General features: G+C 42.9%; 1 protein-coding gene across 2 annotated transcripts in view; it reads right to left on the bottom strand.

The window, feature by feature from the left end:
- Positions 1 to 860: 860 nt before the first annotated feature.
- The window catches only part of NIPAL2 (NIPA like domain containing 2), a 68,748-nt gene continuing 45,069 nt past the window's right edge, over positions 861 to 24,539 (bottom strand). For both annotated transcript variants that reach the window (XM_048841321.2, XM_075125032.1), the window contains exons 6-11: positions 19,986 to 20,082; positions 17,839 to 17,974; positions 11,899 to 11,987; positions 8,089 to 8,152; positions 5,053 to 5,147; positions 861 to 4,713 (exon numbers count right to left, since the gene is read on the bottom strand). In XM_048841321.2, the coding sequence (XP_048697278.1) occupies positions 4,619 to 4,713; positions 5,053 to 5,147; positions 8,089 to 8,152; positions 11,899 to 11,987; positions 17,839 to 17,974; positions 19,986 to 20,082 (576 nt within the window). In that variant the 3' untranslated portion in view covers positions 861 to 4,618. The remainder of the gene's footprint in view (positions 4,714 to 5,052; positions 5,148 to 8,088; positions 8,153 to 11,898; positions 11,988 to 17,838; positions 17,975 to 19,985; positions 20,083 to 24,539) is intronic.

Below are 24,539 nucleotides of genomic sequence, written 5' to 3'. Positions count from 1 at the left end.
ATTCTACAATAGAGTCAGATTTAAGATTCAGGTACCATGCTCATGGATAGCATCCTTGTCTGGCTTATAGGCACAGAGAGTTGAGTTGCAGAGCCTATATTTAAAAGAAAATAGATAACAGTTTTCAAATTAGAACTAATGAGTACGTGATTAAACAGGTGGCTTTAACACTGTTTTACATTAAATTAATGTATTACTGCAGGACATAGAGTTAATGCCTTAAACACACGTAGCTTCCCGTGGATATGAATGATTAAACCAATTGTTACATTTTGCTAGGTCACATCAGGAAAAATGGAACTGACTGATTTAAGCCTCCAGCACATGCACACACTTGCCAACACTCAGCTGGAGATTTCCAAGCCTGGAATAGGCATTTGCCTCCCCTATTGCAATTTGCTGGAGTCTGCCACCACTGTGCTTGCCAGAATTATTAAGCTTGTCAGAGGAACAGCATTGGCATTTGTCCTTTGTGCGATAGTTGATATCCATAAATCCAAACCAGTGTTAACACCGGAACAGAACTTGTCTTCCCCTCTCTCCCCCTCACCTTCTTTTAATTAATTTCCTTGAGGTTTAATAGTGTGCTTAACAGGCTCAGTAGTATCCCTTATCCTCTCTAACATAGCGAGCCAGAAGAAGCAAAGACCCAGAGGCTGTTAGTAGGCAATTCTACCTGCGAGTGGAGGTTACTGCTGGTAATGCATCACAAGGCAATAAAATACATCAACCACCTTGATATTTCAACCTCTAGTGTTCCAAGAATAGATGCTCTGTATTTTTACAAAGAAACTGTAAGGAAGGACATAACGAGAATGAATTTAATGGAAATACTAAACATCACCATTCCCCATGTAATCTTGTTTTCTTTGAACAACGTTTAATTGTTATTATTAGCAAAAGAATCCTGACAATCTACAGACTGACGACTATGCATGTGAACATATTTTAATAGTCAATGTAGTAACATGAGTAATCGATTCATAGTTTCAGAAGGGACTATCAGATTATCCCATTTGACCTCCTGATGAACATACACCCTAGAATTTCATCCAGTTCTTCTTTGCATGATTGCACACGGCCATTCCACTTAAGGCATGTGCACATGCAGCCCATTGGAGCTGGAGATGTTTTTCCCTTAGTGGTAGCTGTTGTGGCATGTTTTCCAGACCTAGACTCATTTATGGCTCTTTTCTGCAGGCTCCCTGTAGTCACATCCTTTTAAAAATATGGACACCAGTACTGTACACAGAATTCCAGTGTCAGTCTCAGCATGCCTTACACATTTCCATCGACTCTGCAGATGAAAATACTAATGGGACTACCCAGAGATGATGCTATTGCCTAGTGAAAAATGCTGCTTTCAGATTTACTATTACAGATTTACAGACATAGACTAAGCGGCAGATTTTCAACTGCTCTGCTCCAACTCAGCAAGAGGGGGAGTGAGAAGGGAGCTCTCTAACTGGTTCCTTGACCCAAAGCAGCAGGGGAAAAGCTCTGCACTGGGTGTGAAGTGCCTCTGGGATCTTATACCAGGGGATGGTCAGAGGTAGTGGAACACTGTTCCCACCACAGCTCCCCACCTACTCCAAGGGTTGAGTGGGTGGCTGGTACAGGAGGTGACAGACCAGCCTCTACCACTTGAGTGTTCTCCTGAATAGGGGAAATTCTCAGTTGGGCATTACCAGCCATTTTAAGGCCACTTTGCACCACTTACATGACACTAAATGGAACTAGACTGGGCAATCTGGTCCTAAAAGTCTATTGATGACACACTGAAATTTTTGAATACAATTATAAACAAATCTAGGTGGCTGAGCTTTCGAGTCGTGTCCATGTGACCATCCACAAAAGTGGATCTTGCACTTTTGAGAGAGAAAAAGGTTAAGTTGTTTGCAAAAGTCCCATGCAGAATCAATGGCAGAGCCATGATTAGAATTCAAAAGTTCCTGTTTCCAGTCCCATACTCAAGTTAAAGTTCTGACTTCCCCTGCACAGTGTCTATCAGCCGTGTAGCAAGGGTTGAATCAATCCTGCTGGCCCTGGTTTGTCAGACTTACAAACTAGACACTGCAGAAACCATTCACAGGGGCTGACTTTGGCCTTCTATTTATTTCTGTAGATTTTATATTGTACCTATTCAGGCTCTAGGCAGATTCAACTTGTAGAACAGGTTTCAAAGGTCACATTGGGCCCAAGATATTGATCTTCAGGGAAGAAAAGGTTCTTACAAAATTTAATACAATAAAATACATTTCTGTGTTTTTCTTTAGAGTCCAATGAAAAGGTTTATGTTTTAACAAACATTCGTCTATAGTGTTTGCAACCTAAACATCACTAGGGCAATCTGAAATTGACTAGAAGCCGATTCTAAACACAGCGAAACTGACAAGTTTATTTTTGGGGGCAGTACTAATGAATGCCCATTACTATATATTACAATAGTGTAACATGAACTTATGTAGATTAATTGAAGTGTGCCTAAGTATCTATATCAAGTCTGATGACCATTGTTAATTGTGTAATTACATATCAGTGGCTCCTAGAAATTTTAATCAATATATCAATTTCAATTACACTTAATTTTACACCGGAAGTTATCCCTCCCCATCTATAGAACATCATTTTATTTTTTATTAAACCGTCAGAAGGAGGTGATGTGTCACACAGAATTACAGTACTTTTAAAATAAATAATGGATTTACCCAGAGATTTTGCATTCAATTTCCTACTGTGACTAGAAAATCCTGGGAGAATTTCCTCCTTCACCCCTCCCAAATCATGGAAACAAATTTCAGAGAGGTATCTGCTGCCATTACTTAAAAAAAAAATAGTATTTCTAGGAAATAATAGCAATGAAAGTTATAGACATCTTATTTCCATCTTTAGCAGACATTTTCACTTGACAGGTAAAAAGGGTGCTTAAAGTTGAGCTACAAAGGAAAGAAAAATTCAGTTAGTGCCCTTTTGATTCTTTAGGGTGTGTTAAAAAAATCTGCATTTTTACCGGAGATTGATCAGTAATATAAAGTCTAGTCTTTCCTGTTTTTGCTGGAAGACCCATTGGGCATCTGAGAGATATAGATGGGCAGCTTCCTCGAACTTTAATAGAAAAGTGGGGGAGGGTGGTATTGAATCCCTGGCTACGTGACTCTATGCCAATTTGCAAAAGCTTAAATCACAAATTAAAAAATTCCCTGAATCTTGGATGTAGGGAGATTAATGTACAGCAAAATGTACCATTTTCTAGGTACTTCAACATGTCTAATAAACAAATGAGTGTTTAAACTACTAAAGTCACTTTGACTGGATCTCTTCTAAAATAAAAATACTGACTACAAAAATATTGTGTTTAGAAGAGGCATCATTCAGCAGACCCCATTGAGCTGGCTGCAAAAGAGCAAAAGTATTTTGTACAAGGTTCAAATAGTAACTCCGAACACTTATAAAGTGCTTCTTCTTTTCCCTCAGAGCACCCATCTAATCCTCACAACATACCCATGAGGTAGATTAGTATTAGCAGACAGAAGCAGAAACTGAGGCTGTGTATCTCCCTACGGCCATAAGTAACTTTCTCCTGTGAGTCAGCACCTAAAGTAGGATTACGGCTTTCTGACTCGAAGCCCTAAGCTCAGTCTGCGTGACCACAGCTGCTGCCAGCACTCGCTCTCTAGCTTACTGCAGGGAAGTCTTTTTATGAAGGAAAAAGATATATTTTAGCCCAGTGGCTTATCCTTCGTGATCCTGATTCTTTTACCCACACGACATTTCCATTGACTTCATTGACTGGGCCCCCTATATTGAACTCACTTTTTCCCCAGCCGAGCCTATTCAAAATACAACAGCAGTGGAAGGTTGGCTTCCCATTTCTCTATTGGAAGAGTGTGCACCCTCTTCAAAATCCCCACCAAAAACGTATATTTTCTAATGAAGACAGAGGGGGCAAGGCTCAGAACGGATTGTATTGAAATAGCTGCTTGCTGCTCCAGTCCAGTAGGACAGAGACAAGCTCCCCTCCCAGAGGGCTCCTTTGGAGGAATTGATAATGCCAAGCCTTTTACCATATCTCAACATAAATTCATACCATGTGAATGTATCCATATTTATATATTGGAACAAATCCCACTCACTTTACTCACATGTGTAGTTCCTTTGAAGGCAATGGGACTAGCTGTATGTATAAGGCAAGCAGGATTTCTCCCAACAGATGCTTTCATAGAAACACACTATATTTTGATTACTTATTTTTAAAGGAATTAAGCACCTATAAATGCAGGCAGGTGAAGTGGGTGCTTTGGAAAATCCCACTGTGTGGCTAGCTGCATCTTTAGGCATCTAAATACCTTTAAATACCTGGCCCTAAACCACCAGTAAGAGGTATTTTACCAGGAAAATATCCAGCTCCATTTAATGGTTACTAGCTTTATAGCTCTCCTGGCTCATTGTAACACATTTGTGATAGGCAGGGGACACGTAAGGATACCTAAATAACACTAAGAGTTCTCAAGATAAAATAACATGACACACACACTGAATATATGCAATCAACATGGGGTGCTGAATATGATGTCAATGAACAGAGAGTTCCTCTTGTTAACTGGAATTGAAGGTGCTCTTAGCTCTGAGCCCTCGTCCAGTCATCTTCATCATGCAAAGTGCCATAGGATAAGCTGTTTGAATCCAGCTGTATTTTGTCAATAATTTTTTTTCCTGTGAGAATGGGAAAAAACAAAAAAACTCAATGAAAAAAAATCACAATTCTGCTAATCCATTATTTTTCTGTTAAAGGCTCCTCAGTCTAGATGCCTTTTGTTTTCCTTTGATAGGCTGTGGCAACCGTTAAGAAATAATTTAAGAAAGTCTTTGAAAAAAATCAATTGGAAATATGAATAGAAATGAAGAAAAAAGTAAGTTTATTAAATATGATTGGAGGATATTTCTACTTCAATTCTCCCCATTCATTCCCCACTCCATTACCTGGTGCATTTAGACTTTTAAACATAGGTGACTGGCAAATATTTGACAAAGAACTTCCAAAACCATGCTTACCAGGAATGTGTCCACAGTCAATATAAGGAACTTGCAAATGCTCCTCTTTTCGATTTCGTGTGATTACAAACACACCAAGAAATGACAGAAGACACCTACAAAGGCATTGTGAAAATAAGGTTAGAAACAGCTCATTGCATTTGAAATGTGGGTCTTGTCTTGGGTATCCATGTTTCTCTCTCAACAGCTTCCAAATCTGAGCTGCTCAGTTTACAAGCAAAGAGAATTAGTTTTTCGTGACTGGCAGCCCAGCAAACTCATCCAGGGCTCAGTGGGTCTGTCTACACAGCAAAGAAAAAACCGCGGCTGGTCCATGTCAGCTGACTCAGGCTCGCATGGCTCAGTCTGCGGGGCTATTTCATTGTTGTGTAGGCTTCTGAGCTCAGGCTGGAGCCTGAGCTCTGTGTGACGGTGCACCCTATAAGGCTTTATGGAAATATGCTTATGAGTGTATATATAACATAACAGGAAAATGTTTTACGCTACATATGCCATGTAACATAACTCTGTAAAGGTTATGAATCTACTCATCCCATTTGTATGCATGTACCATCTTTGTATTCAAAGTTATGAATATTGGCTGTGTACTTGCTTGATTTTTAAGTAGCCTTTGTAAAGCATCTGGTCAGCTTCCTGAGAAAGGAATGTGCAAATTAAGTGCCCAATCAAGAAGCACTTAAGGGACAATGGATCGGAAGGCTCCAATTCACATAAGAAGTCTACATGAGGACATTCAAGGTAACATGTGAACAAGCCTGTAAAAACTGAGTCATGCATGGACATGCGACTTGCCCATGTGACTCCAAAACTCCATCTTGGAGCTGGACTTTGCATAGGAGAGAGGAGGGGGTCTCCACCCACAAGGAAAAGTCTATTTAAACCCCTGGGAGACCCCTCCATTTTGTCTTCAGCTGACTAAAGAGAGAACCTCTCAACCCCCAACGATATCTGAAAGAAACTAGAACAAAGGACAGTAACTACAGGGGGTGTGAGTGATTGCTGGACCCAGACTAGAAGGAGACTAGTCTGTAAAAGGAAGCTTACTGGGTGAGGTTTTTATCCGTATTCAGTATTCTTAGACATAGACTTGCGTGTTCTATTTTATTTTGCTTGGTAATTCACTTTGTTCTGTCTGTTACTACTTGGAACCACTTAAATCCTACTTTTTGTATTTAATAAAATCACTTTTTACTTCTTAATTAACCCACAGTATGTATTAATACCGGGGAGGGGGGGGGCAAACAGCTCTGCATATCTCTCTATCAGTGTTATAGAGGGCAAACAATTTATGAGTTTACCCTGTATAAGCTTTATACAGGGTAAAATGGATTTATTTGGGGTTTGGACCCCATTGGGAGCTGGGCATCTGAGTGTTAAAGACAGGAACACTTCAGTAAGTTGCTTTCAGTTAAGTCTTCAGCTTTGGCGCATGTGGTTCAGACCCTGGGTCTGGTTTTGCAGCAGACTGGCATGTCTGGCTCAACAAGACAGGGTGCTGGAGTCCCAAGCTGGCAGGGAAAGGAGGGGCAGAAGTAATCTTGGCACATCAGTTGGCAGCCCGAAGGGGGTTTCTGTGATCCAACCCATCACACTCTGGAACCCTCTACCCCACAGGATCCTAGAGGCCAGGTTTTAGCCTGAGCCCAGACATCTATACAGCAATGAAACAGCCCTGAGGTTTTTCTTTGTGTGTAGACATACCCAATGTCAGGCTGGGCTCTTAAATGGGAGGGAGATCTGAGAAGGTAACAAATTATGCTCTTGACAATCCCTCGGCAGTTTATGGATTCCTGTGGGTTTTCAAAGGCTGTTTGCCTTACTCACATACCTAGTCTCACTGACTTCAAAGGAACTGATATGAGAAAGGTGAGCTGAGCCCCAAATTAAGCCACAGCAAGGAAAACATATTTGCATCCTGGAACAATTGTTTGTGGAGTATCTAGACTAACATTTACAGTTACATTGATTATCAGTTAACTCAAGTTACAACACAACCAAAAACTCTAGTCTAGACAGGTCCTCTGTTTCGCTCATTTTACTTTTGTGTCTCACAACCAGGCTTCTGGCTGGCAGTGATTTTGAACTGCTTGGTAAGTGTCTACTGTCCATCCAAGGCTGTCCACAACATCAACTTCATGCCTGCCAAGTGTGCATTTAATTTGCATATCTTCATTTTCTACCACTTTCACTACAAACACTGTCAGTCACACAAACCATTAAACAGTTCTATGGGGCTTCTCAGTCCTACCTGAAGTGGGAGTGGTCATATACAATTATCAGTTGTGTTTGTTGGACTACATTAGGGCCAGGCTTCTAATGGGAACTGTTCTTCCGTGTGTTAAGTATCCCATTCCCATCAACAATGATCTCTCACCTATCGCCTGGACCTTTACTGTACTGGCAACTCCTGAGGAATCTGTGGCAGTTTCTGTTTCACTTGGCTGCATGACAGGTAGGCTGTCCTTCAAGCATTTACTGCTACCACTTATTTAGCATGACATGATCTATAATCACCAAAAGGCAGATTGTCCCTTCCTGTCCAAAGACAACAGGAGAGAGGCAGGCCTTTGCTAAAGTGAGCACGGTGCCTGCTGGGTGATTAACTAACACTATTGCCCAAGGCTTGTAGCAGCAGAGAACAGCAGGACATGCAGGTAGAAGACAACATGGACTTTTCTAGCACTAATCAGTACTTACTCCATAATGCGATCATTGATGGAAAACAGCCAATGATTTGTCTCATTTACAAAGGGAACATATGATGTTCGCTTTTCATTCCACTGGGGGGAGTGGGAGAGATAGGGTCTCACAAATGGCTAATATTAATATTTTTACAGGTTTGGATTCAAAAACAGGCCCTTACAACAAAACACAAATATTAGCCTTTGCAATGTTTTTTATTCTACTGTAACAGCTGCCCCCTAACACATTGCAATGGAATAGGTTTTTTCTTCAGGAGAAAAGGAAAACTTGTTCGGAAAGGTAAGGGCTGTTTTGATACAAACTTTGTTACAGATTTTCAGTAGATACACTTACCCGAATAGAAACATGAACACACTCAGCAAAGCTGCACCTTGGAATTCCTGATAAAATATGACCCCTAGAACGTGACAGAAACAAGAACTGCAGATCTTGAACAAATTCCAAGTGATGTGAATTACTGATGACAGGGTCAGAAGCTAGGTTATGAACAAGTGGAAAAAAATCCCAAACACATCAATACAAATTTTGGGTGGGTTCATATTATATGCCCATATTCAGTATCTATGCCTTTTTTTAGATAATGGTAATTGCATATATCTTGATAAGATCTCACTCTACCAGGTTTGGACTTCTTGCTTGTGTTGTTAATTATTCAGTATAGTCACATTTTTTATTGCCAACAACTGAAAATCCTTAAGTGTAAAAGATATTTTTAAAGAATGAAACCTTGTTGAATTACATATAGGTCCTTACACAGAGTTTATTCAGGTCAGGCTCAGACTGAGGGCTTGTCTACATGCAGAGTTGCAACAATTTAACTAAAGGTGTTGTTTTAAATGAATTTAGTTAAGTACAAAAAGATCTGTGGACACTCTTACTTCAGATTAAATCAGGTCTGTTTGGGTTTAGCTTAGTCAATTAGGAACACATTTAAAACCGCAATAAGTTCCTCTTAAACTACATAGGGGCTTGCACCATTTCAGCTGGTTTAACTAAACAGGTGCAGATTTGAATATTGACCAGAGGATCCCAAACTGTGGTCCACCGACCACCAGTGGTCTGCAACTTCATTCAGGTGGTCCACAGATAGTTCCCGCTAAGGTGCGTGCCTAGGTGGCTGCACATGAGAGAATGAAAGGTCGCCCACCTAACTTTATGTCAGTTCCATATTGTGGGGCAGCAGGAGAGAGAAGGAGAGACCCCCCCCACACCCTCCTTTGCAGCCCCAGCTTGAGGGCTGCCACAGTGGGGGAGAGAGGGCACATCCATCACATTAGAAAGTTAAGACTACTGATATTAAAATATGCGTTGTGTGCTTTTATTTGTAGAACAAAAAAAGTTAATTATTATTACTTTTTTTTTTATATAGTGCTTTTATCCAAAGTGCTTTACAATAGTTAGCTAATGGTACAAACAACATTTGGAAAGATCATTAAGAGACCCTCCGCAATTTTCAAGGGGTCCGCAAAAAAAAAAAAGGTTTGAGAACCACTTATCTAGATGATCCTGAATAAGGATCTGGCCTTTAAAAAAAGTAGGCATAAGACCAAACGCTCCACATGGTTATTCCAGTGCAACTCCTTTTGGCCAATGTCTCCTCTCAGTCACAAGGTGTAGGTCTGTTCTAACACAGCTGATGAGGCAATCTTCATGGAACTCCCTTCAGCATTAATGGAAGTTCTGAATATTAAATTTCCTGCAGACCAATGACAGGACTGCCCCTGTGTGCGTTAAAATCGGTCATAAATATTATAGCTGTATAATTTTGGCTTATTGCTGACATAGCATCTTTAGGTACATCTACACTGCAATAAATAAAATAAATACAAAAAGAATTAGGGCTCACTTTATATTATGATTATTGATTACAAATATTTGCACTGTAAAAAAGATAAACAAAATAAATAGTATTTTTCAATTCACTTCATATAAATTCTGCAGTCAATCTCTTTATCATGAAAGTGCAACTTACAAATGTAGAATTTTTTTTTGCATACCTACACTCAAAAATAAAACAATGTCAAACTTTAGACCCTACAAGTCCACTCACTTCTTGTTCAGCCAATCGCTAAGACAAACAAGTTTGTTTGTATTTACGGGAGAGAATGCTGCCTGCTTCTAATTTACAATGAAAAGTGAGAACAGGTGCTAAACATTCATATGCCCCTTCATGCTTCCATTCCAGAGGACATGCTTCCATGCTGATGACGGGTTCTGCTCTATAATAATCCAAAGCAGTGCGGACTGACACACATTCATTTAAATCATCTGAATCAGATACCACCAGCAGAAGGTTGATATTCTTTTTTCGTGGTTTGGGTTCTCTAGTTTCCGTATTGGAGTGTTGTTCTTTTAAGACTTCTGACAGCATGTTCCACACCTCGTCCCTCTCAGATTTTGGAAGCCACTTCAGATTCTTAAACCTTGGTCGAGTGCTGTAGCTATCTTTAGAAATCTCATATTGGTACCTTCTTTGTGTTCTGTCAAATCTGAAGTGAAAGTGTTCTTAAATCAAACAACATATGCTGGGTTGCCATAACAGGAAAATAAGGCAGAATGTGGGTAAAACCATCAGTAGGAGACATACAATTCTCCCCCAAGGAGTTCAGTCACAAATTTAATTAACACATTATTTTTTTAAAATGAGTGTCATCAGCATGGAGGCATGTCCTCTGGAATGGTGGCTGAAGCATGAAGGGGTATACGAATGTTTAGCACATCTGGCACGTAAATACCTTGCATCGCTGGCTACAAAAGTGCCATGTGAACACCTGTTCTCACTTTCAGGTGACATTGTAAATAAGAAGCAGGCAGCATTATCTCCTATAAATATAAACAAACTTGTTTGTCTTAGCAATTGGCTGAACAAGAAGAAAGACTAAGTGGACATGTAGACTCTAAAGTTTCACATTGCTTTGTTTTTGAGTGCAATTATGTAACCAAAAAAAATCTACATTTGTAAGGTGCACTTTCATGATAAAGAGATCGCACTACAGTACTTGTATGAGGTGAATTTAAAAAATACTATTTATTTTATCTTTTTCACAGTGAAAATATTTGTAATAAAAATAATACTATAAAGTGAGCACTGTACACGTTGTGTTCTGTGTTGTAATGGAAATCAATATATTTGAAAATGTAGAAAAGCATCCAAAATAGTTATAATAAATGTAAATTGGCATTTCATTATTGTTTAACAGTGCAATTAAAACTCAGATTAATCACAATTAATTTTTTTAATCTAGTTAATTTGTTTTCCGTTAATTGCTTGAGTTAACTGTGATTGATTGACAGCCCTAAAAATTTAAAAAACCCGTGGCAGTGAGTCTTAGAGCCCGAGTCAACAGATTTGGGCTCGTGCCGTGGGGCTTAAAATAGTCGTAAAGACATTCCTAATCAGGCTGGGGACCTCCCCTTTGCCAGGTTTCAAAGCCTGGGTTCCAGCTCAAGCCTGAATGTCCACACTGCTATTTTTAGCCTAACAAGCCTGAATCAATTGACCCAGGCTCGGAGACTCACTGCTGCAGAATTTGTTTTCAGTTTAAATGTCTTCATCTTTCTCTCCTCTCTTGTTCTTTCAGTGCAGACGATTTCCAAGATTTTCAGTCTCTTTTTAATGAGATCAAGTTCAAAGTTCTCACCCAGAATAAAATGTTATAAGGTTTAAAGGCCTTTGGAGTATTTTATTTCCTTCACTTAACCTCAAATTCAGCCTTCTGAAATATAGTACACAAACTACTACAAAACACAGCTGTCTGTCATTTGAGTAGCTTGCCACACTATTAAAATTACTTTACCAGCTAGGATATGGAGACGCCAATGTACACATGGTAAGCACATTTATGGTACTTCCAGAGGAGGCTAATACTAATGACAGTACCTAATAAGCCAGTAAAGCAGAATAAACTGTACATGGCTGTACTATATTGGAAAAGCTAGAATCTGATGACATTTAATTTTATTTCAAAGTTCTGAACTTATGATTTTCAAAATAAAAATATTTTCAAAATATACATCTGTCATATTACATAAAGATCTCTCCCTGAAGATAAAAGTGATTTGTTTGCATTCCTGATTCAAAGAAGAGAATTCAATCTTGCTATTTAGAAAGAGCTTTTGTTTGGACAGAAAGTAAAAACAAACCTGCAATGATGGCGCTGGCTGTGAAGAACACAAAGTTAATCGGCACAACGATGGTTGCATTGTAGAGTTGCATAGCTTGATTTAAGAACCTAAAAGAACACAGTTATTACATCTCCTGGATACAAAGTGTGCTGTGCACTAAGTGTAGTAATAGGTGTAATACTTTCACATCAAAACAACTAACAGCACAGTACAAGTTGGCGTCTGCAGCAGATATGCATACCGGATTTGAACAAGCATAGTACAAATGAATAGTGCAAGATAAAAGATGATGAGCACAGAACATCCAACTCTGAATCAATGAGAGTAACGTTGCATGACTGCCAAATTATTCCTGACTATTAGGAGTAAGACCTGGCTTGGGGACACATAGCTAAATGCTGATTAGCATGATGAGGCTTAAGTTTTCATCTCTTCAGACACCCACGCTCTTCCCCTTTTCAAGAGCTTGATCCAAAGCCCACCAAAGTCAACAGGAATCTTTCTACTCACTGAGCTTTGCATTGGGCCCTTATACCGGCATAGAACAACAGAATTATAGAAGACTAGGGTTGGAAGAGACCTCAGGAGGTCATCTAGTCCAACCCCCTGCTCAAAGCAGGACCAACACCGACTAAATCATCCCAGCCAGGGCTTTGTCAAGCCAGGCCTTTAAAACCTCTAAGGATGGAGATTCCACCACCTCCCTAGGTAACCCATTCGAGTGCTTCACGACCCTCCTAGTGAAATAGTGTTCCCTAATATCCAACCTAGACCTCTCTCACTGCAACTTGAGATCATTGCTTCTTGTTCTGTCATCTGCCACCACTGAGAACAGCCTAGCTCCATCCTCTTTGGAACCCCCCTTCAGGTAGTTGAAAACAGCTATCAAATCCCCCCTCACTCTTCTCTTCTGCAGACTTAACAATCCCAGTTCCCTCAGCCTCTCCTCGTAAGTCATGTGCCCCAGCACCCTGATCATTTTAATTGCCCTCCGCTGGACTCTCTCCAATTTGTCCACATCCTTTCTGTAGTGGGGGGCCCAAAACTGGATGCAATACTCCAGATGTGGCCTCACCAGTGTCGAATAGAGGGGAATAATCACTTCCCTCGATCTGCTGGCAATGCTCCTACTAACGCAGTCCAATATGCTGTTAGCCTTCTTGGCAACAAGGGCACGCTGTTGACTCGTATCCAGCTTCTCATCCACTGTAATCCCCACGTCCTTTTCTGTGGAACTGCTGCTTAGCCTGTCAGTCCCCAGCCTGTAGCGGTGCATTGGATTCTTCCGTCCTAAGTGCAGGACTCTGTGCTTGTCCTTGTTGAACCTCATCAGATTTCTTTTGGCCCAATCCTCCAATTTGTCTAGGTCACTCTGGACCCTATGCCTACCCTCCAGCATATCTACCTCTCCCCCCATCTGCGAACATCATCCAGATCATTAATGAAGATGTGGAACAAAACCGGCCCCAGGACCAACCCCTGGGGTACTCTGCTTGATACCAGCTGCCAACTAGACATTGAACCGTTGATCACTACCTGTTGAGTCCGACAATCTGGCCAGCTTTCTATCCACTTTATAGTCCATTCATCCAATCCATACTTTTTTTAACCTGCTGGCAAGAATGCTGTGGGAGACAGATTATGTTTATGAGCAGGGAAGCAAGCAGGAGATTTGAGCCTTTACTCCGCTTAGCGCAGAGGAATAAGGCCTGGTCTCCACACAGAAGTTAGTATAACATTCCTTATTTTGGTGGGAACTGGCATGTGTCCACACACATCTCACATTGCAAGGTCACTGGATTTGCATTTATTTAATGAAGCCAGTTTGCAAATGCCACAACTCTATTTTGGTGGCAGTTAAATCAATTTAGCTCCAGTGGATGCATCCCACTTCTTATATAAGTGAACAGTCCTCCCATTACTATCCCACACTGCACCAGTCACTGCAGAATTGACCTCTGTGTGGGGGTCAGTATGCCTGGAAACCACTCCTCTGTTTAAACAGCTCTTGCAAATCCACATGGGCCCCATTTACAAGCCACTTTAATAGCAAGCAACTACCATTTCTCAGAGACACACAACTTCTTGGAGAAAATTCAAAAGAGCTATCATGTAGGCCTCATGCATTTGTATGGACCCTTCTGGAGCTCACTGCCTTCAAAGATAGGTGGCAGGAGAAGCATGTGCAATCACAGCTGGGAAATAGTTGGCAGAGTGTCAAAGTCTACAAGCGCGTGCTATCCCCCAAGACAAAAGTCAGAGTCAGAGCAGGAGAAAGGAGCTCACCGAACCTGCCAGCATGTTAAGAACAAACGATGCCACCTCCAGTAAAGCACCCAACTCTACCATTTTACGGTATTTAACCTTAACATTTAACTTGACTTGTGCCCACACATCATGCAAGACTTTCACCCCAGTTCCAGCTCCTGTACTCTGAATAAAAGAGGCTTAAAAAGCCACAGATTTGGACAGGGAAGAATACCTCCTTCCCTATGTCAGAGGTAAACAGCCATGGGCTATCTGCTGAGGGCCCCCACTAGGATTGCCAACTTTCTAATTGCACAAAACTGAACATCTTAGTCCCGCCCCTTCCCCAAGGCCCTGACCCCCACTCACTACATTCCCCCTCCCTCGGTGGCTCACTGTCTGCCACCTTCACTCACTTTCACTGGGCTGGGGTGTGAGAGGGGGTGAGGGCTTTAACTGGGGGTGCGCGCTCTGGGGTGGGGCCAGAAATGAGGGGTACAGGGTGCAGGAGGGGGCTCCAGGCTGGCGGTTGAGGTGTGGGAGGGGGTGAGGGTTCCGGCTGGGGGCTCTGGGGTGGGGCCGGGGATGAGGGGTTTGGGGTCCAGGAGGGGGGTCCAGGTTTGGGGGGCTCAGGGCTGGGGCAGGGTGTTGGGGCGCCAGCTTACCTCCGGCAGTTCTCAGTCAGCAGTGCAGCAGAGGGGCTAAGGCAGGCTTCCTGCCTGACCTGACTCCGTGCTGAGCCCTGGAAGCGATCAGCAGTACGAGGCTCTGCATGCTGCTCTCGCCCACAGGCACCACCCCCGCAGCTCCCATTGGCTGCAATTCCCAGCCAATGGGAGTAGGGAGCCGGCGTGTGGGGTGGGAGCAGCACATGGAGTCCTGTGCCCCTCCCCCCACCTAGGAGCCGGACCTGCTGGCCCCTTCCAGGGTGCAGCATGGAGCCAGGACAGGTAGGGAGCAGCCTGCCTTAGCTCCGCAGCACTTCCGACCAGACTTTTAAAGGCCCGGTCGGTGGTGCTGATCGAAGCCGTCAAGGTCCCTTTTTGACCGGGTGTTCTGGTTGAAACCGGACACCTGGTCACCCTAGCCCCCACCCAAGCATTGATGCAGGGGTCATGGCAGGCATCAGGATAGGCCCACAGTACATACCACCATGGAGATTTTGGGCAGCACTGCTCCCCACAGGCAGCTGGGGACAGGTTGCTGTAGTTTACTAGCCACAGACAATCATCTCATTTACACTAGGGGCCAAGTTGGCTCCCAGAGCAGCCCAGGGTTGGGAAGACATAAAAAGGTGATTTTCAGTCACCTTAGCCCCTCCTCCCTTCAGGCTACATGTTCAGTGCAGCACCTCTCAGAAGCACAACACAGAACCTCACCCGTAGCCTCAGCTGGAGTGCAACAGGGTTGTGCACTATACAAGGACGTGTAGGACAACGCTTGGACGTATGTGTTCTTACACCAACCGTCATGGTCTATTTAATACAGTAACAAAAACAAAGCAATTAATCATGTTGAAGGAGAATGAAGGTCTCATGCAGAAGTATTAAAACCTGCCACATCCATATCTACCCTTAGGATTATATGAATCATGCCTGTGAACACTGGAATGTATCTTTGTAAATTCAGTGTCACTGCACCCCCCACATACTGTATCCTGCCAACAATGCATATGAAACAGAAAGAAATATTAAGAGATGGCAGAGTGTTTTAGAAACCTATAAAAAGAACTATGCTTAAACGTTTCATTGGTACGATATATGTGAATAGTAAAAATCCAAACTCTGATCTGTTTTAGCCATTAAAGTAATTGAAAGGTTATTTTAGTGACTGTTGAGCAGTCTCCATGGTGCTTTAAAAATAAAGAAACCCTACATATCCAGAGGATAGTCAGGATTTTGAAGTCACTGAAAACACCTCATTATTTTCTCCCATTTGCAACAATCTCAGTCTCAGGGACCGAAACATAGATGCTGATGCTTAGCAGCAAGTCCCCAAAAGATGTAAGAAAAGCTGTTCTGAGTTCTCAAGAATCTGTCAAATAAACAAACTTGGTGAGAGATCTAGGTAAAATGGGGGGAAAAAGCCAGGAGTAACAGCATTGTCTGCTTTTGAAAAGTCTGCTCAGTTGGACTGGGAGAAGACAGATACTGGGCCCAGGAAGCAAAGTGGCCACATTTTGCCTTTGTTTGCGTTTTGACCAAGTGAAGGAAGAAAAAAAAAAATCTGCCGAAGGAGAAGAGAATCATTCAGCAGCTTCCCATTTACCAAGCTCTATTTCCTCTCTTAAATGCCCTGAGCCCTTCTCCCAGCAAAGCGCTGGGTGTAAACGACTCTACAGTCTGTGACAGGGAGTTCCAGAGTCACTGCAGAATGATGCATGGGCTTTCTCCAAAGGGAATCCTGACTCCCCTATGCCAGTGATATGCACTACCACTAAAGTGCTAGGCTGGCTATTTCATTAAAAACAAATGAAAACAAACATTCCGAATTAATCTGGAGCAGCCTGTACAAGTGCATTGAATGGTGCAATCCGCGCCAGAAGCATAGGGACAAGGATAAAGAGAATGGACTCTCCATTCCGCTGGAAGTTCTATTTTGATGGCAGCAGCAGTCTCCAGTGTCAGCAATAAAATGATCACTTAGCAGGCCAGAGCCCAGCAGGAAAAATCCTGATTTTGCAGAGTTCTCTCCAACAGTTAACTATTTCCTAGAGAGGCTCAGCCATACCTAGCTTGCACTTCAGGCACAAATTTCTCACTGGCAAAACACAGTATGCAGATTTAGCCAAAGGGGATGGGAGGATAATCTATTGCTTCCACCTTCGGACAAAAGGTGAACATAAATCTAAGGGCAGATCTACACTTAAAATGCTGCATCGATGCAGCCGTAGCGCTTTAATGAAGACACTCTTAGCCGCAGGGAGAGAGGTTCTCCTGTTGGTTCAGTTAATCCACCTCCGCGAGAAGCTCTGTCACTGACATAGTGTAACACTGACAGACTCCATTCGTCAGCAGGTGGGATTGAACCTGGGGCCTCTGGAGCTTAATGCATGAGCCACTCCTGCATAAGCTAAAAGCTGGCTCTTAGCTAAGGCTATAGAGCAGACTCATTTTATCTCTAAGTGATCTCAGTGCCACTAGACGGGACGCAGAGGGTGTGTGGGTTCAATAGCACTGTCTACACTGGTCTTAGGTTGGTATAACTATGTCATTCAGGGGTGTGGATTATTCACACCCCTGAGCGACGTAGCTACACCAAAGTAATTTTGTAGTGTAGACCAGGGCTAAGAGGGAAAAAGAATTCCCTTTCTAAATTTAGGACCAAGTTACTGAAATCGCACTGGCTATTTGATTAATTGGTTACCAGCAATGGGTCTAAAAGCTGCATGACAAAATAAGAGAAAGAAAACATCAGGAAAATAGAAAGTTTCACTTCACAGTTGGGTTTAAGAACTGTGGGAAAAATAAAATTGCATTTCGAACTAACCTGAATTGTTTGTAAATAAGAGAAGAAGGCACCAGTATAACAAATCCAAGTGAAATCATCCAATGAGCAATAAAGTATGGATAAATAAATAAATACATTAAAAAAAAATCAGTGAAGGCAATAGGTGTGTTTAACTGTTATTCACACCAGGAGTCAATACGCACCAGTAATTAACAAAACCAGCAGATAAATGGAGAGAAAGGTTAGCAAAAACTAACTTACTTGACTTGGAAAACACAAGATGTCACCATTATAATCGACATGATATAGAAAATGGGGTATGTTAGCTGCATTTTGCCCTTTGCAGAGAATGTTATCATGCCGGCCACAGCCTTTACTGAAATAATAGTCAGTGATGCTGGAAGAGAGAGAGAGAGAGAGATTAAACAAGGTAGAATTATAAGCCTTTACCCCAGCATGTCAGTGCTGCAGAAAGACGTATTGATCAGCAGGCTATTTAAAAGGTTAGTTATGTTTTTAACCCTTCTTCTGATTTTCTTTTAAACCAACAAAAACCAATGCACATAATCACAAACAAGGCTTGCTTTACAGGAAACTGAGCAGCAATCTTCATGCCAGCCTAGGAGGAGAAGCACTGCAGCATGACATACTACCAGTTCGAAGAGCAGAATCAGGCTTCCCCATCACCTGCGCTAGTAAAGGTGCAGACGGCTAGACTAAAAGGCTCTCCTGCTTTTCCTCTGGCATGGACTCTTGATTTGCCCCAGCCCTTGCTGCTGAAGCTCAGTTGTGGAGGTTACAATAACCACACAGAAAATAGAACAAATTCAAAACACATGGGATGGCAAGATGAGAGGAGTAACAGTGCACTCGTCACACTAAAGGAAAGTAATTAATAGCAGGGGACAAGGCCTCACCACCTGGATCTAATTCCAGGTTCTCCAAGAGGTTCAGTTCCAAAGTTCCAATTTGCCCGATTATAGAGATAGCCCCCAGATGCAAAATTCATACCGACACACAGTTCAGAACTTCCCAACACTCCGGACAAGAGGGCGGGGGAAGGGATTCAGATCTGGGGTTCTGGTTCAAGTATTTTGCTTAGAGCACCTCTGGCAGTTCACATGGGGTTTAAGTGGTGCATAGGCCTTGTGGTGGCCTATTTGAATTTCACCAGTAGGGAAAAATTCAAGGATTCTCTCTGCTCCCCTTGAGTAGTACCTTACTTCTCGAACAGTCCTATTGAAATCAATGGGATTGTTCAAGGTAGTACTCAAGGTGAGCAAAGGCTATCAGATTCTGATGGTTATCATATCCATAATGAGCATGATACAAAAAAAACAACAACAACAAACCATCATGGTGATGTGGGGGGTTAAAAATTTCAGTCAGTTACAGAGTAGAACTTTGGAGTTATATTTGAAAATAAAATGTTAAAGTATAAATTGTTAGTTCTGACCCTCCAGATGACGGCTGGATTGCTGAAAGGTGAAGAGATTTGTCATGATAGTGTGACAGACCTGGCAACATCCTACCACATCCTTGGGAGACCTGATTGAATTACATTTAAGTACCTTTGAGGTCCATTGTATTAAATGAATTATTTATGTATTCTTGTGGGCCAGGATTGTTCGTAAACTCTACAGGGAAAATGTAAGACCTGGGGATTCAAAGAACTACACTGAAAATGTACAAGACAAAAATGGATTTTTGGGACAATAAATGTTAAGTGGATTTTCTGGGGAATACCTAGGCAGAGATTAATGCAAATTGTAATCTCTAACTAAGTTTAGTGGTCCACTGAAGTCTTAATATACATCTAAAAAGACAGTACAGTAAATATGTTGCATTTATTAAGGCTTCAGTTCTGGAAAAAAAATAGACATACATAGGTGGGAGTAGAGGAAAGCAGGCAGAAGGTCCCAGGCAGTTACACTGAAGAAGCACACACAAGAAGTGTAGTTAAGAGGTTTTCTGTTTTTGTTTTTAAATTAAATTAGTGATTTGTTTTCCTCAGCTAGCCCTGGTCACCAAAATATGTTCTAGACATACGGAGTTTCAACAGTCTCTGTAATTCATTCTTCCGGGATCTAATGATAAAGGGTTACTTCAAATGGGAGAGACAAAAGCCTTGGAATATCCATGCGAAAGTCGGATTCACACAGAATCAAACTGCAAATCTGTAAAACCAAACAGTACTAGCAATAGGCATATAAAGTTTGTTGAGTAACTGGCTTTGCTTGTTAGAAAGAGACTTCATTGAAACCATGTAAAAACCTAAGGATTCCCCTTCAGATTGTCCTTTTAAACACAGCACAGACATAAGCTAACACGGGGGACCAAGTGGGAGAGAGTGATCAAGTGAGAGAGAGAGAGGGGAATATTATACAAATGGAATAATATGTGCTTACCTAGTAGTGCTACCATCGTTAACAAAACCACAATGTGCTTCACATCCTTCCTTTTGTAGAAATACAGAAGAATGCAGAATATTATTATTTCTAAGATCTGGAAAAAAGGGCAAGAAAGGTTAAGCTGTAAACAATATAATAAATGCTTCATTCAGAGTCTTTAAAGTGTTACATTGATCTACCCTGCTCAAACAGTTCAAGGGAGGATTGCTTTATTACACATCTTCTACTAAAAAGTAACCTTATCTCCAGTCAATTGAGTTAACAAATAATTGTTCTCATAAATCTTTCCTGCTCCTAAGATATTTTCTAGTTAACTTCCTCGTTTCTTTGCTTTTCTTTTGCTCTTGATGAGCCTGTTTGATTTCACAGCACTGAGAAGATTAAAACAAAGATTGTTTTTCTTTGACAGCAAAGGTACCCACGTGAGCTAGGGATAATCAATATAGGCACCCCTGAATATATAACCCCCAGAGCTAAGGAGTAGAGAGCTAGCCTGAAGCAGAACATTATCTACTATCTACTTATCCACACTATCTACTCAATTTTTCTACAGTGACCATCACCATAGTATCTTACTGCATTAGTTTCTTTCCTCTTTGCCCTTTTTGTCTGCCTCAGTCAAAAAAACCTTAGCTAGCACTATCTTCATCTCCAAATTTCCTGCCAAGCAATCATGGGGAAATGTATTTCATTCAGATTATTGCTATGCAATGATCTTCAATCACTGGCTACCCACCTACTTGTCAGAGTACATGACAGAAGGTACCCTGGCAAAGCTCAATGACACACCACCAGAGACTGCCGTGCAGGTCATCTGTAATGCTGACACACTTTTTACTGTACACAGTCCAGACTCACTCCATCCATGTCACCACCATCTTCCACACTGACAGTTAAATTTACTTGCTTCACTATTAATGCTAGCTCTTACAGGTTCCCACAGTAACACTTGTTCCCTTGCCAGTACCGTGACACTTCTGTAACATCACCAGCTGCAGAAAACAGCCTCGCTATTATCAGCAACAGAATTTTTAGTCACCTGTCAACATTCAACCTTCTTTCTGTACTGAAAAATCAGGCAACGAGTGATCTTGGGAGTAACAGAATGAGGCAGGCAGCCAGGTGCCCATCTATAAACAAGTAATTATTCTACTGTCAGTTTAGCTGAGTTCAGATTCACAGGTTGAAATGCAGGCCTAGATTCTGGCTTGCATTAGGACAGTTTCTGTGGCACTCCCAAAGCTGGCCTCAAGCTGGCTTAACCAGCTATGGGAGTACCACCACAGGGGAGTAGTCAGGTGGCCTAGCAGCTGCTATAGTGGCTCCTTCTCCATTCCCTCCACTGCTGCTGGTGCAGGGGCTGTGGCCAGGGCTCTTTTATCCCCAGTAATGCCTGGTGGCTGGAAGAGCCCCTTAGGGCAGTGGTCCCCAAACTGTGGGAAGAGCCCCCCTAGGGGAGTGTGGAGCAACATTCAGTGGGTCGCAGCGGGGTCCATACCAGGCCCCGTGGGAGGTGGGGACAGAGTGGCACCCAGCCCTGCTCTGCCCCCAGCCTCTCTCTGTCCCAGCCCTGGACTCAGCCCCTGGCTTCCAGCCCGACCGCGGCCCAGCTCTTGGCCATGGCCCCAGGCTCCTGACCCCAGCCATGGCTCTGGCCCCAGCCCCCGACCATGGCTCCTGGAGGTGGGGGTGGTCAGATTATATTAGGAATAAGAAAGGGGGTGTTAAAAATGTTTGGGGACAACTGCCTTAGGGGCCCAGATAGTTCCAAGGCTGGAGGAACATTAAGGTGACTTAAAGCCATCTTTACACCCTGCCTCCTCAGCTGCACGGAGTGCTTGGGATCTGAGCCACAGGAAGACATGGCCTGCTGATGACTATCTGCCTGTACTTTGGAGGTCTAACATGATATGCATGGCTACCTCTCTCTCCTCGAAGCATCAGACTGATCATCTGAGAAACAAGTGCCCTCGTGTGTCTTCCAGGCCTGATCCTGCAGGGGCTGTGTGTGTGGAACTGCCATGTGAGTCAGTGGGAATTCCACACACACTGAAGAGTCACAGAAACACACAGGCACAAGCACTGCGGAAGCTGGGCACTCAGAGGGACCACCTCTCCCTCCAAACCTTTTGCCTTCCACTGATGCCCCCACCTCTAACTCTGACAGAGCACCCCACCCAGCTGGCTGCAGCTCTGTCACAGCATGCTCTGCTGGCCGCTTTTTTCCACTCAGCTGCTATTATGCAGGATGCCAGAAAGCCGAACAGAGCAGGAGGCAGCATGCAGTGGGGAACAGCGCTGCAGCCAGCCAGCTCAGCATAGAACCCTGCACCAGGAAGCTGGCAGCCCTGATATCCTCACCCCACACTGGGATACAAGTAGCAGCCTGAGGATGCTCCAAATACCCCATTCCCTCATACACAGGATGCCCTACCATCTCTAAGGACTTGGACAGAGAGAGAGCAGAGAGTGTGCTGGGATAGTGACAGACTCTGGGGAGGACAGACAGTACAGTGAGAACCCAACACCACAGTATCCAAATCTTGAAACTCTTAGAGCTGGTCTACACTAGAAAGCGAGCTTATGTTGACCTAATTATGCCAGTGTACACACTACAGCCTTCCTCCCACCATTGTAAGGGCTTGTCTACACTACTGCGCGGGGTCGATCTAAGATACACAACTTCAGCTACATGAATAGTGTAGCTGAAGTCAACCTACTTAGATCTACTTACTGTGGTGTTTTCACTGCAGTAAGTCGACAGCTGACGCTCTTCTGTTGACTCCGCCGGAGCTTCTCGTTCTGGTGGAGTACCAGAGTCGATGGGAGAGTGCTCAGAGGTCAATTTATTGCGTCATAGATGCGATAAATCGACCCCCGCTGGATCGATCACAGCCCACAGATACGCTGCCCATCAACAAGCCCTAAGTGCCCTACTACACCAACATAATAACTCCATCTCCATGAGAGGCATAAGGCTTACTATGTTGATGTAGAGACAGTGTCTGTGTAGATACTGCCTTACTTAGGTCATCTCTCTTGTCAATTTCATGGCAGGAGCCATGAAATTGACAAGAAAGCACCCATTTCTCTGGAGAGCTGTGCTTGACCCTGCTCCTGTCTGGAAGCCAGGATGAAAAGCCCGGGGGGCTTCCCCCCACTCCCAGCTGGGAGCCAGATGGAGAGGCGGGGGCAGCCTCTGACCTGGCTCCCAGTTCCACTCCTTGCCAGGAGCCCAGCAGCCTTGCCTTGCCTTGCCTTTCCTTTCCTGGCTCACCATGCCATGAAATTGACAAGGCTGCCTGGCTCCAGGTGGGGAGTGGTATTTGGGAGCAAGGAAGAAGATGAGATAATAGGTCTTGTGGAAGAGGTGAGTTTTGAGGAGAGAGTTTAATGGGGTCATGGTTGAACAGGTCATGGAGGGGGCTTCAGGCATCGGGGGACATGTGATTTGGAAAGAATGCAGCGAGGCAAAAGTGGGAGAAGGAAATAAGGGGGGGGTCTAGGTAGACATGGGGCTTGGACACAATGAAGGAGGCAAAGGGGCAAGTGAAAGGAGACAAGGTTTGGAGGGTAAATTGTCAGATGATGAGCCCCCAAGGATGCTGATGGGGGTAACTCGATATAAGTGAGCTGATTACTGAGCACAGACACTGCATTGGGATTAGGTAGGATATTAGCTAATCAATGTGGTGCTTTTTTCCCTTTTTTTAAAACAAGTAATCTTTAAAAGAAGGGGTAAGAATTTCCTTTACAATTTCTCCTGGGAAGAGCCAGGCACATGTCCAGCAAGGCCTTAATCTCCCGAAGTGGGAGATGGCCCTATTCCAGACAAGCCATTGATTTTGCAAAAGTGTTCGTTCATTGACACTGAAATATCATTTGGCATTTTAGCAAAGCAAGCCGCTCATTAAAACCTGTGCTGTCAATGGGGGTGTACTGGGTACTTTATTTCTCTAACATCTTTACATGAAGCTTTTTAAGAATGCAAGGCAGCTATTTAAAAGCATTTCTTAAAAAGCCGGGCCTTTTAAAAATATTGAACGGCAGAGTTTCTATGTTGTGCACAGAACAGAGCTACCCAATGCCCACTGACACCGATGCCAAGTTGTATGGCTCAGTCTCCATGCAGCACCTTGAAATCACCTCTGTTGCATGACTAAAAATGCATATTTTGATTTATGGAGAGAAACCCCATTTGTCTCTTCTACTGAGCTGTATCACCATCTTTCATGAGCTTTGAAAATGCACAGTCAATGGAAGAAAGAAATGCTGTTTAGTACTGTCTTGTACTGACTGCTTTATCAACAGTCTCATCTACAGAATAGGTGCTTTGTGAGCTGGTAAACTGGCTGGAGCCGTGAGGACTCAGGGCGAAGCTATCTAGTCTGTAACGTCTTAACTGAGCACTGTGAAATCTTCACCTATTTGAAAATGTCATTTTTTTAAAATGACAAGACATTAATAACCTCGGTCAGGAGGGGAGAATAAAACACCTCTGGCATTTAGAGCATATTGCAACTTCTACATCCAGATGAAGCAGATATTTTT

This window comes from Caretta caretta, chromosome 2 (assembly GCF_965140235.1).
Source record: "Caretta caretta isolate rCarCar2 chromosome 2, rCarCar1.hap1, whole genome shotgun sequence".
In the NCBI taxonomy this organism is placed as follows: Eukaryota; Metazoa; Chordata; order Testudines; family Cheloniidae; genus Caretta; species Caretta caretta.
This window is presented reverse-complemented; position numbering and strand designations above follow the sequence as displayed.